Source organism: Phalacrocorax carbo, chromosome 9 (genome assembly GCF_963921805.1).
Source record: "Phalacrocorax carbo chromosome 9, bPhaCar2.1, whole genome shotgun sequence".
NCBI classification, from domain to species: Eukaryota; Metazoa; Chordata; class Aves; order Suliformes; family Phalacrocoracidae; genus Phalacrocorax; species Phalacrocorax carbo.
This window is the reverse complement of record NC_087521.1, coordinates 34,328,043-34,350,450: the sequence shown is the minus strand read 5'-3', so window position 1 is coordinate 34,350,450 and position 22,408 is coordinate 34,328,043. Positions and strand designations below refer to the sequence as shown.

General features: G+C 40.7%; 1 protein-coding gene across 2 annotated transcripts in view; it reads left to right on the top strand.

Annotated features, from left to right (window-relative positions):
• PELI2 (pellino E3 ubiquitin protein ligase family member 2) overlaps positions 1-22,408 on the top strand; it is a 90,055-nt gene that overhangs the window by 11,580 nt on the left and 56,067 nt on the right. Inside the window, exon 2 of one of the 2 annotated variants that reach the window (XM_064461061.1) lies at positions 14,813-14,942. In XM_064461061.1, the coding sequence (XP_064317131.1) occupies positions 14,813-14,942 (130 nt within the window). Of the gene's footprint in view, positions 1-14,812; positions 14,953-22,408 lie in introns of those variants that run through there. The other variant, XM_064461062.1, reaches the window with a different exon arrangement.

Here is a 22,408-nt window from a genome sequence, read left to right as displayed (position 1 = left end):
GAACTAAATGAAGCCTATGTGAGCAATTGTAAGCAATCTTTTGTTTAATTAAATGAAGTTAACTTCCCACCGATACTCGTGATGAAGTCTCAGGAGTGGTCTGGTTAGGGATAATTTAAATTTTTCATTTTCTTCCTTCTTCTACTTCTAGGTTTTACATATGCTGTTACCCATTTTTTTGAAGAAAGAAGTGTTTTATTTGATGTACACACCTATGCAGAGTGTGGCAGCTGTTGTCAAAATTTAAAAAAAAAAAGTGGTGTAGCATGCAGTATTTGATAGGATCTTTTAGCTCTCTATCGTCTGTTGTGTGGTTAATCTCTTTACTTTAGAAGAAAAATCCAGATAATGACTGTTCAGATGTGCAGTTTGTCTCGGCATAAATTAAGCCGAGTATAAATCTAGGGAAGCTCTGAACAGGTCCCTGCTTCAAACTGATCATGGTAGCTGCTTGTAGCCTCTAGAACTGCTTGTATTTAAGTGGTGTGAGATAAACTGTTTAAGGATCTGGTGCCTCTTTGAGACTGTAAAGGGCAGATGTTGGGTAGGGGCAGAACAAGGTTGCCGGTTTTGGGGTGATGATCCAAACAGCTGGAGTGAAGTCAGATATCTGAGGTAGTTACTGCTGCTGGCTGTCTAGGCAGTCGTCTTGTGGGAGGACACCACATCCTCAGCTCTGCTGGCACTATCAGCTCCCTATTCCAGTCATTTTCCATCTGCCTCAGATGAATACTCCATGGTTTACAGAAGGATGTAGTGACAGGTGAGGCTGTAGTCTGTAACTGGAAATGAAGTATGTCATTGAACTGATTTAGTTGCAAAGCCTCCCAATGCTGTTTGAGGAGAGTCTGTGAGATGAATGAGCTGCGCCTGCCCCCCCCACCTCGTTAGACATTGGGGAATCCATGTGACTGTGCTTCTCACCTCTGAGGAAAAAACTTCAATTGGAGCTTGTCATCTTAGTAGACAACGAAGTAATCCAACTGCAAGACATGTACCCAGAGGAAATCATGCTTTGTGGGTTCTCTGGCTTATGAAACTCCTTTTTTTTTTTGATTGTTCTCTTTGTCACTAGGATTGCTTCACCTCTGCTGCCTGCAGGAATGGTGGGATGTCAGCTTTGAGTGAATGGGAATGGACGCGAACATTCTGGAACTGCAGCTAACTGTGGGGAAGGGATTTGGATGTAGGAGTGGTGTACGCTCCTAGTGGCAGCCTGAGCCACACCATAAGGTCTGTCACAGGTGTTTGTGAAGAAGACTTTGCTATAGTAAATGTCTGATGTGTTGTATGTACAAGTCAGGACAGTGCCTTGGGATGAAGAATTTTCTGGTTGTTTTTGGGGTATTAGAAAAGCCTTAAGTAGGCATGCTTTGTGAGGCACTTGCTCTTGTGGTGATATGTACTTTTGGTTTGGACTAGTTAATCTCTGCTTTTTCAGTGCAAAAAAAGGTCCCTGCAGAATAACTCTGATGTCCGGTTTTCTTGGAAAAACAGCTTTTTGAAGGCATTTTGAACACAACCTGAATTTTTTTGGGGGGAATAGCAAATTGTGTCCCATGTAGTTTAGCAGTCTCATACTTTTGCCACTCATGTATGAGCTCAGTTCAGAACTTAGACTAGTATTCTGTTACTCAGCTGAAATGTTAAATTTTCTGGATTTGAGAAGTCCCCCTTTCTGGGTGGTTGCAAAATAGCCTAGTTGAGGATTTTTGTCCTTGGCTAAAACTCTGAAAGAAGAAGTTTCCTTGGGATTTGTCCAGAAATGAATGCCTTTCTAGTGGACTTCAGGCTTGTTCTGTTATAATGGGCACTTCCAGAAGACTTACTACTGAGTTTTACAAAGATATTGAAACAGACCGAGGGGGTGTGAGTGTTTGTGTACATCATTCTTATCTTCTGCTACCCTCCATGGTGGTACAGTGATGGCATCTCTTGCCTGAGAGATTTCTACATGATAGAAGCAAATGCTATAGCTCTTTCCTCTGTTTAATAGAGCTGTAGGAGGAAAGTTAGACAGTTGTGGGAGACCTTTACAGATATTCTTATGGATATAAAGCCAAAGTATTACCAGAGTAGCAAGGGAGTATGCTACTTACTTCCTAAAATGCTTATGCAGTATCTTTAGCTGGGCGAGGGAGAAGAGGTAAGAATTTGCATATCTGCAAAACCCACATAAACAGTAGATTGTTCGTACTTGTGCATCCTCATCCACTGGCAGGGGAGGGGGATGTAAATTTCTTTGTGTCATACTACTCTCCTGTTCAATTGAAAACAGTGTATTGTGGCCAAGGTGGCCTTATGGAGAGTGGTGTCAGGTGTAAGAACTTGAGGGCAAAAGGGAATCTCTTGAGCTAGCCCGCTGTAATGGGTTATTTGATTTCTGTGTCTCTGAAATAGGTTTTTGCAGACATGCTTTGCTGGCGAATCCACTTCCAATTTCAGTCTTGGGCTCATGAACTTTATTTCTACAGCTGAATTTCTATTTGACTTGCAAATGCTACTTCGATGTCCTGTAATACCGTTTGGAATTATAGCCTGAACTTTGGGAAACATTGCTTTAAACAGATCTCTCTTTTCTTGGTCTGGTTTGCCCCATGGGGCTTCCTTGCCTTTAAAATCAAAGAAATCAAGATAAATAAAGAGAAGCATATGGGGTCGCTTGTTTTTGAAAGCTGGTGAACAAAAATAGTTATAGTATGCTGACTGTCTTTGTGGGTTTTGGCTAAGAAAAAAGAGCTGGATTTCCAAAGGAAAAAATTTGAAGGAGAACTATATGTGGTTTTAAACTTGTTTTCTGTACTACAAACCATTGTGCCACTTGTACGCATTACTTAATATCTGTTGGAATGTGTAAATGCAAATTTTATGAAACTTTGGCTTGTAGAGTATGTAACCAGAAGTAGGCAGGCTAGACTAGTGAGTGAAAATTTTGGTCCTCGGAGAAACTTGACCTCTACAGAGCCTTCAGTGTGGCTTTGGGGCTTCGATGGTTGCATCTGTATATACACAGTCTTGCATAGTTACTTTGCATAAAACATGTGCCTTGCTGCATCACGGAGAATGGCATACCTCCCTGTCTGAAGAAAACAGAAGTGCAAAATCTGTTGTTCAAGCAGTTGCTGCAGGAAGCTGTGTAAGTCAGATTTTTCTAGAGATGAGAATCTCTGAGCATCTAGAAATTAAAAACTTCAAGAATACATTATTTCTGTGACTTTGATTCATTCTCAATAATTGCATGCAGATACCTCACAATTCTTAAATATTTGTGATGGTGTTCTTAGACCTGTAAAGATCCAGTGTTTATTTAAGGTAACATTTTGGGAAGTCCTCTTTAAGGAAAGTGTAAACCCTTTGCTGTTATAAAGCGATATATATCAGAATTAGTTTTGCTGGTCAGCAGTAAACAATTCACAGCCTTGCAAAATCTTTTCCTGGCTAGAGGTGACTGATTAACTTTGTTATAGATTATGATAAAAGCAAACACCCAAGGTTGCTGTGAATTAGTAAGTTGTCAGGGTGTTTTAAGTCTGACGAAGATACATTGAAGTCTAGTTCTCCGCATTGCTGCACTCCTAATTTCTGGTTTATTAAGACTTCTAAAAAAACCCCACAGCTTCAGCTGCACTGTGTACTTACGGTACGCCTGCTGATCTGGTAGGTTTCGGGTAGTTCTTTAAAACTGGGTATGAAGAATAACTTATCCGGTATGGTTTTTAGGGTACATAACACACTTGTTACCAAAGGACAGGTACTGTTTAGCTTCCTTGCTAGCTGTTTTAGTTGTGATGCTGCATTGCTTCATGGTGCTCTCCAGGCTTCTAGTGCTGTGCAGTTCTTCCAGCCTTCCCTGTCCCTTCTTTATGTCTCTCTGGTTTTATTTCTATGTCTACCTCAGAGAATGCCCATTCTTTTTTTATATTGCTTGGAGAATAAGAATTAAAAGCAGGAACCTCTGACAATGACTCACACTGAATACTACATGCTAAACATAACCACAGAATGATTCTCAGCTAGGTTGGTACATCTGGGCCAAGTAGGTGCTAGTGCGGCAACCTTCTAAAATAACTTCCATCTGGAAACTTTTAACCACTAGATGTTAGTGGGTTCTAGGAGGCAGAACGGTAACTCTTTGTTTTTTCTCATTACTTACCTGCTCTAAATGTGCTTGGAGCAGGCTGTGTGGTAGATTATCTAGCCTTTGACTGTTCGTGCCACTGTAGCAGTCCATGATAGCACAGTACCAGTGATATTAAGGAAGCTGCTGTGTTCAGAGAGGCAGTAATGCTTGCAAGTGCTACAAAGAAGGAAACCTGACTCTTTATTTTCTGTTTCTGAGGCAAACGTTTGGGATTCTGATAAGCAGATTGACCAGGGAGCTGTGCATTTGTAAGGCTGTCTTTTCCCTGGGAAACTGAAAGGGATGTTAAACTTGATAGGATTTGACACAGATGTTGCAGGTCAGGATCAGTAGTTGAGTGCTTCACTCTCTATTCGGTACACTGCTTGTGAGATCACCTATAACCACAAAATGGGTGCAAATTCTCTTTCTTTCTCTGTGCTAAATGATACTGGAATGAACCTGAGAAGATTCTTGTCATCCTCGAGTATGAAACAGCTGTAAGTAACAGATATCCTGGAACTTCTTGTCTGTGGAATCACAAAAATGGCATTACAACTGCTTGTATTTGGAGGATAACTGAAGTTATAAGACAGCTACCACTTTTTGTCATAATGATGTGAGCTGTCAAATAGTCCTTGATAGTGTTCTAGGCAAAGCATTTGATTGCTTAGGAAATGAATTGTCTGAATTGTGCATGTGTTTTTTTTGATGGCCCAAATGGGCCTTTGAATCAAACGTAGTTTCTCCATAACGTTTAATGTAGTGAAGTTTCAGATGTAACACTGTGTTGTTGCTGCTTATTCCTCAGACTAGAATTTGAGCAGCTTGCTTTTGTACCTTCAAGCATGTATGGAGCACATATAGCTGGGTTGGGAGTGTTTGGTGTGTCAGGGCAGGTGTATTTTGAGGTCTCTTGTCCCCTTGTGTTTTATGAAGTCTAATTCTGAAACTTTCAGCCTTTTTAAAAAAATCTGGTATTTAGGAGAGGAGTATAAATTGTTTCCAAATAAAAGTGTGTGGATCCTAAGGCTCTGGTGTGTTGGATAAACAGTCTTCCTCCTTCACTTCTTTCTCTCTTTGCATCAAAACCCAGCTGTGCATAGTACTTCCTTTGAAAGAGATTTTGTGTTTGTGTTTATCTAACTTGCTTTTGAATGCAGTAAAAGCTAGATCTGGCTTTCTATCGTATCTGTCTGTATTTAGTTTAACAAAATGCCGTATCAAACAATTTCAGTGGCATTTGGCTAGATTATAGATAGTTCTCAGATGAATAGCATTTCCTCTGTAGTACGAGAGGCTTAGGGTTGCAAAGAAGATTCTCTAAAGATGGTGCTTTGCCCACCTCTTATGCTCTTTTAGCTAGAGTAAAAAGCATGCTTTGACATGAACTTGATTAGTTTTATACCCTGTATTTTGTGTGCACTAGCATTGTTGGTTTTATGCAGTGGTGAATGGTTTTACTTGACAGCTTTGGAGATGGGCTTAAAGCACGGAATAAAATTGCCTCCTTGTTAAATGAATCCTGGGGGGAGCAGTAAAATGTTGGAAATAAGGATTGTTCAGGAAGTCGTTATGTGAAAGAACAGATTCCTTTACCCTTTGCTTTCTAAAAGGAACCCTCCTTGCATTCTAATGCTCTTTTGGCATATTACTTATATTGGAATTGGTATAATAGTATCTTAAATGTGGGGGGTTTGTGGGTTTTTTCCTGTTAAAGGCAGCTGCTCTTTTTCCTTACTAGTGTCATGGTTATGGATGACTCCTAAGAAGTCTGTGTTGTAGGTGAGGCTATGATCATTCCTTTCTCTGGCTGTAGGGCTTAACTGGGCTACCTATATAGGTTTTCATCTATTAAGTTGTTTGGAACTGTCAGATTATTTAACTGCTTTAATTGAAGCTTATCCTGATGCTCTAGTAGCCTGCATCAGTATGCTCCTTTAAGCTCTTCTAGAGTATTAGCTTTTAATCAAACTCTTGTGCTGCTGACGTAGCTGCCTTGCAGAAGCCTGTGCAGTGAATATCCTCCATTACTGCCTCTTGAAATATTTACTTCCACGTTGTCATTAACACATTCAGCTGAATATCTTGAATTTCCTTAGTGAAACTAAGCTTACAATGCCAACTGAAATGTCTACAGAAACACCTTGTAAAAGTGGTGGCAAGGGTCTGCTGTCTTTGATTTCACAAAAGCAGAAGTAAAAGTTACTTTCCAGAAAAATTATCTGGGGTGAGTAACAAACCACTTGCTAAGAAAAATACGGTCAAAGAGAGTTACAAGAAGCTTCTGTAGTAAGTTCCTCCCACCCAGAAGAAATACCAGTGTGTCAAATTACCCGTGTGTCAAAACTATGCTCATAACCGGATCTCTGTCATTGTATGTTACAGGCAGAGTAATAAAGTCCCGACTCCTGGAGACTGGTTACTTTTGCTACTTTGCTTCTATATTTTCTTGCTCTGTAATTTCTACCCCCACTGGTGGTGGTGGTGGTAGTATCAAAACAGCAGAATGGTTCGGAACTTTTGAAGGAAACTGGATGTAAATCTGATTAAGCATAATTCTTACACAATTGGTTTGGTATTTGCAAGTCAACAGCAACTTTTAACTTCTTATATAGGATGAAGTTAATGTAGATCAGCTGTATAGTTTTTTGAATTGCCTATATTACGTAAGGTGAACACATATGAGGATTAGTCAGCTTTATTTTCTATTAAATATTCTTCCTAAAACAAACTTGATTGGTTTTTTTTAAACTATTATGTTCTGGTTGTTACGGCAGTGGGGTAGTCCTACTGACAGCGGAGGGAATGTATGGAGTGGAACAGTTCAAAAAGCAGCTTATGAATTAATCTGAACTCTAGTGTACCAGATCCTTTCATCACTTGGTGGGGGTGGTGGTGGTGGGGTTGAGAAGGAAAACGGGAAGAGGCCATAGCAGCCCGAAAAAGGCTTTTTTTCCCGGTGAACAAGAAGAGCAACCAGTTTTGTTCCCACACACTATGGGGGAAATAAGGTCACCCTGGAGAACCCCAGCTATTTCACATGTGATTTCTTGTGGTGTTTTCAGTAGATAAGATTTTACCTAATTTGTATACCTTGTGAAGGAGGGCAGTTGGTTGTGGCTTATCTGATCTGTTGTAGGTGCCTCTGAAAGACTGTTTTATTTTTTTTTGTGGTGCACATAAACTTCTAGCCATGTGTTCAGCTAATCCACACTTCTGATTCTGATCACAAAGAGGCTGGCTGTATTTGAACATAAAAGCACCACAAACATAGTATACAGCTTTTGGTCAAGCTGACCCCAAGGTTCCTAATGGTAGCAAGAGCAATTAAGAGCAACTTTTGAAGGGTAGCTAAAAAAACCAAACCAAAACAAAAAAACCCACCCTCAAATCAAAACCAACACCACCCCCCACCCCCCAAAAAAAAAACCAACACCAAAAAACCCCCAAAAAACCAACAACAACAACCCAAATCCTAATCATTAGCCAGTGATGCAAATCAGCCTTCTGAAAAATCTGCCTAATAACTATGGGGGTTGTCAGGTCAGGCTGCATTTCATTGAACTACTGCAACCTCTTTGAAGGCTCTGGGACTGTACAGGTAGCAGTAAACTATGCAGGCAGTGCTAAAATTTGGTGCTGGGGAAGAGGCAGCTTGTGGTGAATGCACAGGACTGATCGCCATGCCAGTGGGTATTCCAAAAGTACTGGAGAGGGCAATACTTCCTGAACTGTTTTATGAGAGTAAAATGACTTCACAGATGCAAGTTGTAAGAACACTTGTCTCAAAAACTAAAAACAAAACAAAAAAATCAACCCAAAAAGCCCCCCAAAAACCTGGTTATGTTCAGTTTTGAACATATGTTCAACATACTTCTCCAACATACGTTTCTCAAGGATAATCAAGTTCACAGATGCAAAAACATTGTTCTTAGTCGGGGAAAGAGATGAGATTATTTGGGACTTTGGAACTTGCTGGTTTGGATTTTCTGGCTCTCCAGGAAGACTGCTTTATTAAGCTGTACTGCTGGTAGTGATTAGGAAGCATTTATGCCTATAGAAGTGTCTTACCCAGCAGAGTTTGAGGTGGGACTGTGGCTTTCATGCAGCGCTTCCTCCAAGGTTGTGTAAGACAAGGGTCTGGGATCAGTGGCTCTCACTACTCGAAGGATGGAAACCCTTTGCTTACCCACAAGTTACTCACTGCTATAGTTATTATAGTAACAAAAACTCTACTTCAGGGTAGTTTAGTTTGCTGCTGTAAAATGTTTTCTTTCAGAAAGAAAAAAATCTGATGGGAATCAAATCTTCTGGTGCATGAGCCTGCTGCAAAAATGAAAATAGAAACAGGTTGTTTAGGTTCTTTGGTGGATTTGGCAGGAAGTGCAGGAGACTTGCTTTGACCTGAATCTCCCTTGCTGTGTGCATGGGGAGAGTTTTAACTCTGAAGGTGTTGAAACAACGTGGGGAGGCCTGGATTTCCCAGGCTAACTGAAATGGAAATGTTGTGGATGGACTGGATCAAGCCTTTGAGCTGGGGATGGACTAGGTGACTCCCTGAAGTTCCACCTAGCTCTGTGTTCTGTTATTCTGTGATCAGGAAGCAACTGTACACTTTGCCAAAGGCACATACAATGCAGTGGGGAAAGTGCATCTTTGGAAGACAGAAAGGAACCTTGTGATCAGCCTAGGTGTGTTGAGCTACCTCTGAAGAATGAGTTTTTTGAGTGCTGGGTGATGATGATGACAACAGTATCCTCCTCCAACCACCAAGAAACCTCAACGTTAAAAGTTTTTGTAATATGTTGTAGTCATCTGTGAGGCACTACACTGTTCAAGAAGCAGTCTGGCGTTCACTGCCAAAACTTCACCACAGGAACAGTCTGATGATTAACAGTACCTCTGGTGGAGGCTGCTTCTGAGACAGAAATTGATGCATGTAGTAATCAGCTGGAGACAAGCTTAGACTTACATTAATATTGAGTTAATATCTTTAATACTGATTCACAGTACCAGAGAATAGAGTTCAAAGGAGAAAATAAACCAGTCCTGTCCTGTTGGTACACAAGTAGTACTTTGCTTTTCCTATTTGGCAATACTTCCCAATAAGATTAAGTTGGAGAATAACTTCGCTCTCCTATTTCACTGAAATTCTCAGGCGATTGGCAGACAGCAACTGCTTGATTTATGAAGGTCTGAGACAGAAAAACATATCTGGAATAAATACTGTCTTTAAAAAAAAAAGAAAGAAAGAAAATACCAAACCACTCAAGTTATTTTGCTGAAACAGTACATCAGTTCTCCTCGATACAAAATGAATTGTTCAGCATGATACAAGGGGGTGGTAGTGTAAAGGGTGTGAAATACTGGCAGTGATATTCTATAAAAGGAGACACAAGTTCACGTATTTTATTGTCAACGTTGCATGTGTTGAAGCTCTCTGTTTCCATTTTGAGCTAAACTAGCATGTGGCTTTTTTCCTTTTAATCTGTGTTCAAGGGAGTAAATGTTGGATGCTTTGGTGGAAGAGGCCTTTCCAGTTAGTCAGGACTTCAGCATACAGTCATGAAAAGCTCTGGGGCTGGATATTGTGATGGTGAATAATGCATCTTTAGACTTCTAGTGTTGTAGATACCATGATAACTGTAGACTTGCAATACTTCCAAAGGAATCTCTCCTGCTCTCTGTGCCATTTTTCCCTGGTTGCTGATGTAAGTGCTTCTGTGGCTTTGCAGGGAACTGGAGAGTGAGGAATTGATGTGGCTTAAAACTAAATTTAAAGCATAGAGCTGGTCTTGTTTCCCCTTCGCGTGAACCAGGGAGCGAAGTAGCAGGAACAAAATAGCAAATGAAAGGTGGGACTGCTGCTTTTGGCAACAGTTTTGGCCCACACTAGTTCAGTGATGGTAAAAATACAGCGTAAGCACAAACTGAATTTTTTATATGTGCTGAGTATATACTACTGTACGATACCAAACATGGAATTGGAATGTACTTAAAAGAAAAAATGCATTCAAGTCTGACTTCACAGTGAAAGCTGTTGCTAATACTTCTGCAGCTTTATTGTTTAGTGCAGCAAAGATGTACTTTCTGTCACCCATTAGAGCTATGGTAACAACTGAACTGTAGCATGTCATCTGTTCCAAGCTAAGTCTGTGAAATGGGATGGTTTGCATCTAAAAATGATGAGGTGGGCAATAGAACTGCTAGCAGTAGGTGAGGAAAGCAAAGTGAAATTATTCCTTTTTGTCGAAAGGAGATACTACCTGTGAAAATTATGGCTTGTTCAGTTTGTAGGCTTTTAGGAGGTATGGAGAAGTTGCATAGATATGAAGTATTTAAGTTTTATGGTAGTTTGTATTTTCACCGTATTGTTTTTAAAAAAAAAAAAAAAAAATCAGCTACTTGCAGCAGCTTCTGTGTATGGTAGCTGGTAGATATTGCCCTTAATTTTGGGGATAACTTCCCTGAGGTGAAGTCTAACCCTTTGAGGTGCAGGTCAAGATTTTTTAGAACTCTTGTCCTAAATAACAGAGATCTTGTTTAGTCCTTGCCACTGGCTAAGCCTGATTCCTGACAAAAAAAAAGGGGAAAAAAAAAGCTTGTGTAACAAGCCGTCCCACAAATGATTCAAAACTTGATCATCTCCAAAGTACTCAAGTAGGTTTCTACAAGACTTGTAGAAAATAGGAACTTACCACAGTGCTCGGACTGTGGGAGAGAGCGTGTGTGGTCTTGCTCTCCAGACAGCCATGGATCCACGCAGAGGAGAGGCTTTCATTACATATCCCAACCATGGGAAGAACTTAATTAGAGCTTGCAGTTCATTATACACCAAAGTCCTCAACTGTTTGATGTAAATCTGTAGGAAACTGGCTTTGATAATTATGGTGCCCATAGCCTATGCCAGCACCACTCCCTTATTTGCAAGGAATAGTGCTATCAACAGAGATAATTATCCCATGAGGTTTCATAATGCTGGTCGTCCCAGTATCGCTGTCACTAAGAGTTTGGAAAAATCTTAGCGTGTGTTGTTCTGATGTTTTTGGTACATCTGGAGAACTTCAGAAGTGCCCTGTAGATCTGTATGTGAGCTGGATGGTCTCAGAAATGATCATTCTGTCTCTGTGGAATTTGATTTTTTTTTTTTCCCCTAGTTTGTTTTATTAGTTGGAAACAATGTTTGTTCTAGGCTTTTGGGTGGAAGAGAGTTCCAGCTGTAGGCTGTCTTCTGGTAGTGCTGGCCATTCTGCAAAGCAAAAAGTTGGCATGTTAATGTGCTGGTCCCTAAGCTGCATCAGGTTTCTGGAGCTGTTGGAAGAGTGCTGAGAGAAGGGAAATGGGCAGATGCTTGTGGAGAGGGGTTGTGAGAGGATTCAACAAGGAGCTTCTGTTTTGTTTATGAAGCTCCTATTGGCTCTGGGGAAGCTTGGAGTCTCCCAGTGTGCAGTGATGGGGAATTTGTGGCCTTAGTCCATGTCACTTCTCGCTCTTTGCAGTTCCATCCTGCTGCTGCCCAGGAGGAGTTGGTTGTTGCTCACCCAGGCACTGCTCAGTTGAACAGTTGAGAAAAATTAAGAATACGAGAGGGCTGCTTCTCTTGCTACAGCTCCTTATGCCTGTGCTTAGAAAATGTGACTCGCAAGGTGTGGGTGGACATGCCTGTATTCCTCCTCCTGAATACTGAAACCCACTGCGTCCTGCGGGACAGCTTAGTTTAGAAAGGCAGGGACTTGCCAAGAAGTGAACATGGGCCCGCTGCCTTGAGAGCAGTCTTAGTTGCACACCTACCACGACAGAGATGCTGGGGGTGGGGGTGGGTCCTGTTGCAGCCGACAAGATCCCATGGCATTAATGACACTTCATTTGGTCTGCAGATTGATTAGGTAGTGGCAAGGAAAGGTGTGGCCCAGGTGCCATGGGGAGGGCTGGTGTGTGGTGAACAAGTTGAGTGTCCTGGCCTGGAAAAAAATATGAAGGCGTTCGGCTGTGGAGAGGAAGGAGGCAAGTTCTCTGACGCTCTTTTTTTTCCTCCTGTAAAACACATGTATGCCTTGTAATTGTCCTAGCTCTTTTTACCAGTGTCAGATCAAAATAAAACTTGCAGGTCTATAATAAAAGCATAACAAATAGTAAAACTACCACTCAATTCATCCTGCCCTTCTGTGCAAACAAAATTTAGAAATTGGTACAAAGAAAACCTTCATGAACACTTGTTGATGCCAATGAGGGTGAATGAATTAAACTTTCACTTTGCTTTTCTTTCCTTTCTATTTAAAGTTTCCAAAAGGCTTTTTAACATTGGGTGGCTTCTTTCTTTCTCTCTCTTTTTTATTTTTTTTTTTTTTAAAGATAATTAAATCCCACAGAGACCTGAAATGGAATCAAGTAGCCTTTCCCAATTACAACTGTTTTGTGAACATGAGGGAAAAAAAAAAACCAAAATAACCCCACTAGCCTGATTCTAACTTCCAGTGGAACTACCCAAATTTGGTACTGCCTAACAGTTACACAAATAAAAAAATATATTTTCAGAATATAAAGCTAGTGGTGATACTAGTTATATGATTTCTGAAGGAGTTATTGCTTTCTCAGGTTTTCAGATATAAATAGTTGTAGAAAGAATGTTGTCTTCAGGCAAGTTAAAACTTGCTGGCATATTCATGGTAGTACAGTGTCTTTGAAAGAAAGCATGTGTATGTATCTAGGAAGATTCAAGCTGGAGAATCATTCCTATTCTAAGGGCTGGTATTTAAGTTGCCTGTGGATTGCATTGATATCTCTTTCTAGGAATTGTTCTCTTGTGACAAGGATCCGCTGCGTTAACTGAGTGCTGCTACTCTTGTGTAGGGTTAATAACAAGTTTCCAAGATCCGAGTAGGCCTGGCATGAAAGAATCGTGACTTACTCCTGTTGGGTTTCTGCTGCGTTGGGGAATCTCTTAATATTCCAGAAAGATACAGTAGTCTTCCCTATGAAAATGGGAGTGAGAGAACAAGTTCAACTGTAGCCCAGCTGAAAAGCTCTTAACTTATTATGCATCCCTAGCATCATATATTAAATGCATATTAAAAAAGTCTGGTTTTGTGTTCTAAAGTACTTAAATCTGAGATTTTTTCAGTCTTAAATCTGTTCTTGTTTGTGCAGTTCAGATCGCTGGTATTTAGTGTGCATGTGAAGTTTTAAACTATTCTCCTGCATGCTACCAGGTGACCCTTGCCTGAAGAAAGTGGTAAGCCTTCCACAGGGCAGTGGTCCAGAGCCCTAACGACGAGACCGCTTGCTTTCACCCACTACCCATTTCTCACTTTTTTGCAAAAGGATATAAGGCTCTTCAAGTGCATTCGCTTGTTACACAAACTAGTTACATGTACAGGCCGTAATGATAAGAAAATAAAAAAAGATCCTGGATTACTGCCTTGCTTTTCCTTGTCAGCGATTGTCATAGGACTGCTCTTACAGCGAGTGACTATTAGCCTTCTGCAGGGCTGCAAATGATTCTGAGCTGCAGATAATGCAGTGGATACAGAGCTGAACTAGTTCTAAGTGTATCTCTACAGGCATTGCAGGGAGTTAGTCACCTTTTAAATCTTCTTTCTTCTCCTTTTCAGGTTCTTTTCCTGACTGCAATGTTAGCTTTGAATCGTAAAGACTGTAGGAGAGGGATATATGTGATCAGTATAGAAAAGACCTCACCAGTAAGACAAATGAGATTTGTAAGTGGAATAACATCTGTAGTTCTTCAGGCAAAAGTCTGAAATCTCTGAGGATCAGGAATCTAAGAGGCTTCTATGCAGTAGAGCCCTGAGACATCTTCATAGACCAGCTGAGAGTTGTCAAGAATGTTACAGGTGACAGTGCTGTGATGAGAAGCATCTATGTGTCCTAAACCTTCAGGCTAGGGTGGTGGTGAATTCAATGCTTATGCACTGCAGAGAAATTTCCAGTTGATCCCTTCCCCAGGGAAGGAGCTATGTCCCCTTGAGGCTTAAGACTTCTCTGAATAATTAATCTGTTGGGTCTCTGTCCTCAGAGGGAGATGAAAGAAGTGTCGAAGGCTACCATGTTACACCTGATAAAGGAAGTCGTTAGCAAGTCTTCAGATACATTTGCATAAATTAAAAACACTTGCATCCTCTTTTCTTAATAATAGATGAAGCCTTTAGGATTAGAGTTTTAAAAAGAAAAGGACTAAAACAACTAAAAAACCCTATGTGAATAGGGTAAATTCCCTTTCACTTAGTTTGACTTGCCCCTAAATTACTTTGTTTTTCCAAGTCGCCCTGTTCTTCCTCTTGTCTCCATTTCCCTCATGAGCTGCGGAGAAGGGGATGGTAGGATAAAGACATTTTAAAAATTCCCCATGTGCTGAAACTACAGAGAAGACTTAGGATTTGTTCTCCCAAATTCCTTTACTTCTAGAGCTGAAGAAGTATTTCTGTGGCTGAACAACTCAGTATTTCATTTGTAGTTGATGACCGTATTAATGATGAATAAAATTTCAACCATTGGTAGGGAAGGAATGTTTGAATGCTCATAATTGAAACAAAATTTACTGTGGTTGTGATACTTTCTTTGTTTTTGACCATGCATTTGATGACATCAAGATACTGTGACCAAACTGCTGCTCTCCTTTTTTGTGTTCCAAATTGGTGGTCTTTTATGCCAAACTTTTTTGTTTATTTCTAGGTATAATGGATCCCTCCCTAATGGTGACAGAGGACGCAGGAAAAGCAGATTTGCCCTTTATAAGCGACCTAAGGCAAACGGAGTTAAGCCCAGCACTGTTCACGTGATTTCTACTCCCCAAGCATCGAAGGTATGTGGCAGTGGGGCAAATCCTGGTTGTTGTGGGTTTTTTTATGACCCTGGGTGGAGAACAGCTGCTGATTACTGCTGACTTACCTTGCTGCCAGTTCATTCTGTGATGGTCAGATATATTTGTTCCAATGAAAAGTCTGCAGTGGATTTTCTTTATGGGGTGTATATCTTTAATTTTGACCCATTTACCTATTTATCTTATGCTGAGGTTAAAGACTATTTTAATCTGACCTTTTTGCCCCTGTTCAGACAGCTGACTTTGTCAATGCTGACGGTTTTATCTGAGCCATAGAGCAGTCATGTGATGCAAATACAAGAAGTGTTTTGATTTTGTTCTTGCTGGAGTGTGAGATTGGTATGTCTCTTTCCTCTTCAGGAAGATAACTGATATGGTATTTAAAAAAATGTAGTGATCCCTCTGGGGCTTTAATTTTTGTTGCTAATAATGGTATAGTATATGTTTTCACTTAGTCTACTGTAAGTAGAGGAGGAAAAGCTGTAAAGTAAATATATTAACATAGTAATTTAAGGAGGAAAAGTAGTAAAGTAAATATGTTAGCATGTAGAACTGTCCAGGTTAAAGTTCTGGTGGTGGAACGTATTTCAAGCTGCAAAAAGTCATCCTATCTCTTCTCTCAAACCCTTCTTCCTGAAAGCAAAAAGTGACTAGAGTTCTGGCCAAACTGGAGGGGGAGTTCTGTGGTGACACTCTCAAAAGTCGATGGTTTGTAAGAGGTGTACATCACTTTTACCAAAACATATATTGGGAGAGGGAGAGAAGACCCACCATTCTTAGAACTGCGTCCAGCTCTGGATCCCCAGCACAAAAAGGGCATGGACCTGTTGGAGCGGGTCCAGAGAAGGCCACAAAAATGATCCAAGGGCTGGAGCAGCTCTGCTATGAGGACAGGCTGAGAGAGTTGGGATTGTTCAACCTGGAGAAGAGAAGGCTGCGGGGAGACCTTATTGCGGCCTTCCAGTACTTAAAGGGGGCTGATGAGAAAGATGGGGACAGACTTTTAGTAAGGCCTGTTGCAATAGGACAAGGGATAATGGTTTTAAACTAAAAGAGGGTAGATTCAGACTGGATATATGGAAGAAATGTTTTACAATGGGGCTGGTGAGACACTGGCCCAGGTTGCCCAGAGAGGTGGTCGATGCCCCATCCCTGGAAACATCCAAGGCCAGGTTGGACGGGGCTCTGAGCAACCTGATCTAGTTGAAGATGTCCCTGCTCATGGCAGGGGTTTGGACTAGATGGCCTCTGAAGGTCCCTTCCAACCCAAACCGTTGCATGATTCTTAAGTGCATTGTCTAAATTAGACCACGAGAAGAATATTGTTTAATGTATGGTATAGGATTATATTTTCTTTTGTAATGCATACCATACACAGTATACACCTAAACTTATCAAAATATGCAATATTGGAGTTTCTTTTTTTTTAAAAGATTGTGTAGGGCCTGCCTAGTGCAGATAAATACATAGTCTTCTGGATTAAATGTTTCTGTAAATATTTTTCAGTGTTCCTTTTCTCAAAATGAAAGCATTTGTGAGTTAAACCTTACTGATTAAATTAGCCTTCAAAATAGAAAGCCACTAGTATATGTTTGTGTGTTGATAACTCTGGTTGCTTAAAATGTAACAAATGAAAAAGAAGTGTTTTACATAGCTGATAGAAATATACACATGTTCTCACTGGATAATCTTAAGCATTTGGACCGCAGATAGTATTTCAGCTTTTGAGTTGCAAAATATTTAAACACCTGGCAGACGCCACAAGGTATCTGGTTAATGTTCATCTGCCTTGTTATTGTAGTGCAGATAAAATGTGTGCTGTACAAATTAGTGACCTTATAAAGACAGCACAGGGTCTGAGACATTAAAGCCCTTCCTTTGAGGATTTGGAGTCAGGTAGATATGTCAGGTTGAATGTATTCTTTTGCACTTTCTCTGAACCCTTATAAAAGAGGTTTTGTGTATTTATACTGTTGGATACGTGCCAGAATAGTGATGCGGTGGATTTCAGTGCTCTTTCAGATGCAGAGAAAGGATGTTTACATTTTAAGACACTTTTGTAGGCTTTTCTAACATCTTAAACGCCAGAGCCTAAATATGTTTTACTAGGAATGGCTTCTGCATACAACTTTTGTAAATGATCCCAGAAACATCGACTAATAGAGAAAAGTGAACTGCTTTTGTTCTTGGAAAATAATGTGCAACTTGACCTTAGAAGTTTTGCTCTGTTCTGAGTCTTTCAGTCTAACCCTTATTTAAGGAAGGTAAAACAGTGGGAACTTGTGCTGCACAGGATATTAACAAGTTTCTTCCCTTTACATCCTTCCTTCTAACTTTTCAGATACCAGTTCTGTTTTGGTTTGCTTGTCTGTTACTGTGTAAACTGAATGTTTGAATAGGAAGAAATACGTTAGTTTCAGAATACTTCAGCTTTTAGGGTGGTGGATTTAGGAGAGGTTGGTAAAGCGCTGACTGGCTCCATTTGTTTTGTCACTGCTGTGACATGGATGCTTGGATAAGGTGTGTAGCTGTTTTTGTGCTAATCCCATTAATGCAGCAGCTCAAAACTGTGACTGTCACCAGTTTTAAGTTAGTGTGTCAGCCTGAGAGCTGCAATAGATTGTCAGAGGATGCTTGTCATGTTCCATTGTCCCTGCTATGCAGGTGTCGAGGACAGCTGGAGGAGCAATGGTATCAGTAGTAAATTCAGCTGAGCTAATTGCATATGAATCAGTGCCTTTTTGTTTTTTTCCACTGGAGCACTAGATTTTTGCCACTCAGCCTTCTGGAGGTGCTGAAGAAAATGTAGAGTTGTTTGGCCTTCTGAGGGTATATGGGTATGTTTGGGGGGAAAGCACTGCATGGGGTAAAAAGTCTCAAGTTTTTTCACAGTACTAATAAAATATGCATGCATCTCTTCAACGTTACACACTCAACTTTAAAACCTATTTTAGTAAGTCTATGCTTAGGCACCATTTAGGGAATTTTCTGCTGTCCCCAGTTTTACAAAACTTGGACTGTTTGTTTGAGACAGACTTTTTCCAGTGTTGTCAAAATGGTATTACTGTAACAAAGGAAGCTTAACTCTGATGCTGTCTCTTGTTGGTGTGTATGAGTCTGGGGTGGGAGGAAGTGTGAGACTGCTCATTACCTGTGTATGAACCTTACTCAAGATTTTAATAATGCCTTTTGCTAGACTAGAGTTTTTTCAAAATTGTCAAGTCACAGGAGAGGCCATTCCTTGCACTGACTTGGGTCTTATGATGAAGATGATGACTGTTGTCAGTCATGATCACATAATCTGTGCAAACCTTCCTCTGACTACCAAACTCTTAGGTGTAAGTTTGCTGCTAGCTCATCATGACATAGCTAGGATTGCTGATTTTTATTTTCAAGGTATTAGAGCTATTTAACAACATAAAAAGTTAGCTGTAATGTTTATTTTGTTTGGTTGAGTTGTCTTAAGTATTGCTTTCACGCATGGTAGTTTATGCTGTGGAACTCAAGTCTAGGTGTGCTGGTGTCTGGGATGATTACAAGGTTTACTTGTGCAGAAATTTTCCAGTGAGTGCTGAACTTCAAGTGAGAGGGGGATGTAAGTTCTCAGAATAATCTGGAATTGATGGGATGCTAAACTGGAGTCTACTAGTATTTTTTTCCTTTTTTTTTTTTGGGTGGAGTGGGGGGTGGAGTGGAATATGGGAGGAGTTTTAAAGGTTTTTTGTATTTTGGGGGTTTGTGGGGTGTGTTTTGGTCTGGGTTATACATGTCTGACATGGAAAGAGGTGTCTGTAGCTGAAAACAAAACCAGTTTAATACCTCTGTAGAATAATATTTCAGGACAGTATGTCTTTCTTACAGATCTTAAGTAGGTGAATAATATGCCCCGTCTAAAGAGATCTGTGTGATCCCAATTTCTGCCAAGCAAAGATGTTCATCCTCCTGCACACATACAGTCTGCTGGCTCAGTGGGCTGTTGGGTTAACGCTTCCCCGTGTGCAAGCACAGGTGGATCTTCATTCCTCTTTCCTTGTCTTCATAGCCATCGCTGACTCCTTGTTGGAGGAGTTCTTTTTGTGGAACTGTGGGAGAGAACTCCTTGAGTTCCATATGAGGGGGATGCTGGCAGCTGGCATTAACAATAAGGTTACTGGTGATACTAAGCACTCGAGTCGTGTAATCCCCTATGACTCTAGCTATGTTCGCGCTTAGAGTTCTTTGGTTTCTGACACTTTGGAATAACTTCCATGGGTGTGAAGGTTAGAAAAATGAAGGAGCTTCACGTGCATTTGAGTTACTTGAAGTATGGTGTTAGCAAGCATGAATTGTTGACATTAGCCCTCCAGGATCCCCTAGGGTTATTCTGGCAGCATGAATAAATTTTACTGTAACAGCATGTAAGGTATTTGAGACCTTCCAAAGCATTGAGTCGGTGGGCAAGAGAACATAACTAGCAAGCGCTCGAAGTACTCCTTTCTAACAAGTGGATGTTGTGGTTTGATACCTAAGTGCTTGCATTCTTCATACTGACTTGATAGAAGATCGCAAATGTCTTTTGAATTGCTGCAGAGTACAAAAATCCCACTTTTAATACCTTTTTATGGTGCTATGTCTTGGTATTTATTATGCCTGTCTTTCTTGGGATCAAAGTTTTCCTTTGGTAACCTGCGGTAAATAAAGACAACCTATTTTCTCCCCTATGAAATTACTGTTTCAAGCTGACTGGGGAAGATCTTTCCGACTTCAAGTCCAGTTACCTGCCGAGTTGGCTTCTGCTTTGTGCTATCGCAACAGCAGCTTGTGTAGTCACTGGCTGGGTTCCTGCAGCTCACATCAAGTTTCATGCTGCTACTGGAGAAGCACAAAGTGCAGCCATACGAATAATTATTAGGTCGGGGAAAGAGCTGCAATTTGTGCTTTGAGTGACGAGAGAAAATGAAAGTGTAGGATTCTTGTGATTAGTTATCTACTGTAGATATTGCATGTGCTTTGACATACTTTGTGAATTTTGAGTAAAAAGACCAGAAATCCTTTTGGCACTGACAGCTTTTTCATGTTCATTCTGGATGAGAGCTGTAGAGCTTGGCTGCTGTCAGGAGGGGACTGTGTCTGTCAGTGGCTTCTCTCTTCCCTATTGGGCTTATTTATGGTATAATCAGTTCACAGAGCACTAATTTGTTCTGAAGTAACTTAATCACATAGGTACCTTGAGAGTTCTGAGTTGTGCAGAGGCAGCTTTTTCTTGGCTCACCAGACCGAGTCTACTTGAATAATAGTTTCCTCCGTGTAGCATGTCCTTTTCCTCTATTAAATGAGCTTCCTCTTAACATGCTAAGTCCCTACACCCTTGCCCTTGCGAATAGTAGGGAATGGTTAGACCAATTTCATTAGTATGGCTTAATAAATGACAACTGTTACTCTGAAGCTCTCCTTCCTGAGCTTTTGGGACCTATTGAGGAGAATGCATGTCAAAGATTTTGGAAAATCACTTTACAGTGTTTTCTAACAAAAGACAGATGTTTTAGCGAAGGAAGGGGAATGAAAAATTGCTGAGGAGTACAGTAATTTTTTTTTTATGACTTAACATTGTTTTTTGTTTTCATGCTCTCCTTCAGAGGGTAGACAAAAGATCAAAAAATGCCTTCCTTGTAAACTCTGTTTAAACTACATCTGCTATAACTCAATACTTAGAGCAGATTCTACTTGAATTTGGGTGCCCTTTGAAAGCAGAGGAGGGTGCAGTGATTGCCAGGGCTAGTGTTAAGGAACTCAGGAGCATTGTGTTTCCCTATACGCTTCCACTTCACTTCCCTCAGGGAGCCAGGCTGTGTAACCCACCACTGTGCAATATCTATCAGTTTGCAACTTCCTCTACTCTGTCAGAAATAACCTGGGGGAGTTTAGTCTTGTGCAAATGAAGAGCTCGGTAAAGTAGTGACTGTGTCTCAGCTGAGTTTCAAATGCTGCAGCATACGGTCAGGTGCTGCAAACCTTTGCTGCCCATCAGGGAGTGTCGTCTATTGTTCTTGCCGCTGGAAAAGCTACAAGTAGAATTTGTACTGCAGGCAGCAGTTCCGCTTGTTTCACTGGAAGATGACCATTTCACTACTCTAGCTACGTGTAGCATGACTTGTTTAAAACTTTTTCCAGTGAGACTCGTTTCTGCGTGCCTCCCCACCATTCCTCAGGATTTAGAGTGGAAACTTTAGACCACCTACTGTAGTGGTGAAGCTCTGTCCTGTTACACATTTATTCTGTTTGGACTCTTAATTGGCTGGAATGGATTTGGTCTTAGAAGTGCATGTCTCCCGAGAGCTGGGCTGGTCTGAGCTTCCTAAAACTTAGGAGAAAACTTGAAACTGGTTTGGATCAAATGGAGCTGTATGGACTGAGCATACTGTTTCTGCCTGCATGGTGGTACTGCCTTCTGAACTTGCTGTTGAGGACAACACAGCATTGCAAGCTGGTGTTACTAAGTGAAAACCTCCCTAGAATATTAAATAGTGATGACAATCTACTGTTGCGTTCCAGGTGTTTGGGTGGGCTGTGTTGCAGCACAGTTATGAACACCCTAATGACTACAGGGGCTCGTATACAACTGTTAGAAGAGTCTGGGACTGTTAGCATCCCTAACACAGGAATTCCTAGCTACTGTTTTGGAAACATGCTTCATCACCTCTGTCATGGCGGGGACTTCACACAAGTCTGACGTGTGACTTTCACATTAGCTTTGAACTGCAAAGCCCCTGTAGAGAGATACAGTTGGATTCTAGGCTGTATAGAATGTCTTTTATAGCCCATGTGACACACAGAGCCTGTCCTTGACTAAGACTTGTACCACAGAACTGGAGACAGATGTTCTGGCACTATGAAGAAGCGGAAGGCGGTGTGCATCTAATTCTTGTGTTACCCTCTTTCAATGAAATTGAAGGTTCTCTGAGTATTTGTTGCTAATGATATGTATATAGGTCTTTTGTGCTCAAAAGAAAGTGGTGACAAGAGGAACATGCAACTAATGATGTACGCACTTTTCCTGTTATCTCAAACTGTAATGTCCAAAAAAATTTGTCTTAAACGGATGGAATGTTGTGTGTTGGAAAAAATCAGGTAGCGCATACCCAGTCACAGCAGTATAGAACAGCTTTCCTGGAACAGAGGAGTTGGAACTGCATCAAAGAGTAGATGAGACTCCTGTGCTCTAAGGCTTTGTTGAGAGGGGCAATTATTTTGAAAACACAAAAAGCAATTAGAGCTTCATGGGCCAACAGTAACTTTTCAAAGAAACAAACAGCTGCTATTCCTGTTTTACAAATTAGAAAATACTTATTTTCTAGAGTGCTTTGAGATTTTGTTGATGGAAAGAACAAAATCTAAATATTGCTCTCTTTGGGAGTCCTTTATGACTATGTCTGTAAAATGAGTAATTTTCTCTCTTCGCTAGGCAAAGT